General features: G+C 37.5%; 1 protein-coding gene across 3 annotated transcripts in view; it reads right to left on the bottom strand.

The window, feature by feature from the left end:
- Positions 1 to 6: 6 nt before the first annotated feature.
- casp7 (caspase 7, apoptosis-related cysteine peptidase) overlaps positions 7 to 2,440 on the bottom strand; it is an 11,823-nt gene continuing 9,389 nt past the window's right edge. For all 3 annotated transcript variants that reach the window (XM_008436676.2, XM_008436677.2, XM_008436678.2), the window contains one exon: positions 7 to 2,279. In XM_008436676.2, the coding sequence (XP_008434898.1) occupies positions 2,053 to 2,279 (227 nt within the window). In that variant the 3' untranslated portion in view covers positions 7 to 2,052. The remainder of the gene's footprint in view (positions 2,280 to 2,440) is intronic.

The following is a 2,440-nucleotide window of genomic DNA, read 5'->3' as shown; positions in this document are numbered from 1 at the left end:
TTGGTTACTAGCATGTTGCTACCAACTTGGTCACAGGAAAGGCTGAGATCTTGAGCGTTGTGACAATGCTGCAGTCGGAGTTTAAACTTTTCTTAATTGACTGCTACTAAATCTGACAGCTGAAACTTTAAAAACATCCACATCTGAAAATGATCTGCTCCGTTTTCCTGATCTAGACGGTCGTTCAAAATTATTTGTGGCAACTTTTGTCTAAGTCAGTTTATGATTATTTTTTGCTGGGTGGTGTTTCTGGCCAATCTCCTGGGATCTGTTCAAACTTGACATTCACTTTAGCAAATACAAACTGAAAATCTTCAACTAAATAAAATTATGTGCAGAAATTATTAAGGCTGTAAAAGTTACTTTGTCAGTTGTGTGTGTTTCCCTTAAAGCTGCAGTACGTAGCTTACAAAAATATGTTTTTTACATATTTATTAAAGCTGTTACCATGCTGAGACGGCGCAATCGTACAACTGCAGTCAAAGCAATCAATCAGAGCCAGGAGAAAGGTCTTGGCGCTGTCAATCATCCTCATATACTTGCTGCTAAATGTACTAATGGCAGAGAAACAACTTACGGTTACAGAAAAACCACATATCCGCCATAATTGGTGGCTATGCTAGCTAGCATTAGCACTCGTGGCAGGCTGTGTTGTCGTGAACCAGGGCGTGAACATGAGAGTGATTGACAGCGCTAAAACCCTCCTCCTGGCTCTGATTGGTTGTTTCTGACAGAGTGGTGCATTTCTGCAGCTAGTACTGGAAAAACTAGGAGAAAGTAGAGGAACTAGATTGTCTCACATTTTACAGTCAAAACATAATTATAATTTTACAAAATATGTAAAAACTATATACATATATTTTTATAAAAGTTACATACTGCAGCTTTTTAAGAGTCAATTGTTTTTTTAACTATTGTAATGATGCTGAATAATATGACCTGTTAAAAAATCTCATTAGAGAGCAGCTGAAACACGTAGTTTAGAGCTAAATAATATAAATAAAACAATCTTTGTACTATTATATTCCGTCTGTTGTGCAAATTCAAAGCTGAAATTTAAATTAAAATAAATAAAAAACCAGAAGAACAGCAAAAACTAGCCTTTTCAACCGTATTTGGAAATAAAAACATTGATTATGATGCGAGAACAATCCTAAAGCTCTCATTTCCTGTCCTTTTAACCGTAAATATATCCTTAATCTTTGATCGATGCAAGAATATATAGTAATTTAATACATTTATAATCAGTAGAGATTTAAAATCCTCAGTTACGGTCTAATAAATCACAACATTTGGTTACACTGTAGAGTTAGTTAAAGGTCACTAGGGGTTGTAGAAACATGCTTGAAAGTTTTTGTATTTTATTCATCATAATTTATGCTTTAATTATAATAAAAGCATTAATTATGGTTAATTAGGCGTTAATAAAGCATTAATTATGATTAATGCTTTAATTAATCATTAAAGCCTTAAACTCTAAGTGTGAAACACTAATGCTTTGCATGTTTTAGTGAAGTGTATTTAAATGTCTGCTTTAACCGTTTTAAAGTCTTTTTGTGACTGCATGCTAATGCTAATGTTAGCTACGAACAGATCCACAAGAGTAGTAGTTGTTTTTGTAATTCATTAGGTGGGCTAATTAGCTAAAAAAAATTATATGTCTAGACAAATAAGTGCTGTAAAATGGAGAAACGCATATTCAGATATGAATCCACCAACCCATAAAAACTGGCAGCTAATTTTATGGGTCGGTAGATCAAACATATATAATTCACAATGTCTGTCGACAACAATCGGCTTAAATGTGACTAGTATTTCAAGGGGGAGCCTGAAGAGGAGGTTTTACTGTAAACACATGAACTCAGAGTGTTATTTTTGATTGTCGTCAGGCCCAACTTCACACGTAGACAAAGTGGCATGCTCTAAATGCGCTGGGTCCTGTCGGGCCTGAATCATCCCTGAATGCTTCGACTGCTTGCGCATCGCCTGAAACAGCCGGTCGAGTCAGTCTGGTCAGTCAGTGAGTCTCTGTCTTACAGTACAGGCAGGATATCAGTTGAAGTACAGTTCTTTGGTCAGCATGGAGACCACACAGGGAATCTGTTTCTTCTCACTGAAACGCGGATCCTCCGACCAGGACTCGAAACTGGTGGCCACCATGTAGTTGACCCGCGTTAGGATCTGCATTATCTCCAGCTGCTTGCCGAACTCGCTGAGGACGTTACAGAGCGCCTGGACGAACCAGGATCCGCGGCCCGGGTTCCTCCATGAGTAATATCCTAGAAAACAGGAAATATGCCAAAGAGTTTCACTGGACAATATGGCTGAAAAGGTGGGCAGGTTAAATGGCGTTTTAACCAAAACTCTGAGGTGTGAGAATCCTTGTTAAATGGCGTTTTAACTAAAACTGAGGTGTGAGAATCCTTGTTAAATGGCGTTT

This window comes from Poecilia reticulata, linkage group LG19 (assembly GCF_000633615.1).
Source record: "Poecilia reticulata strain Guanapo linkage group LG19, Guppy_female_1.0+MT, whole genome shotgun sequence".
Classification (NCBI taxonomy): Eukaryota; Metazoa; Chordata; class Actinopteri; order Cyprinodontiformes; family Poeciliidae; genus Poecilia; species Poecilia reticulata.
The sequence above is the reverse complement of the archived record's forward strand: the minus strand, read 5'-3'. Positions and strand labels throughout refer to the sequence as shown.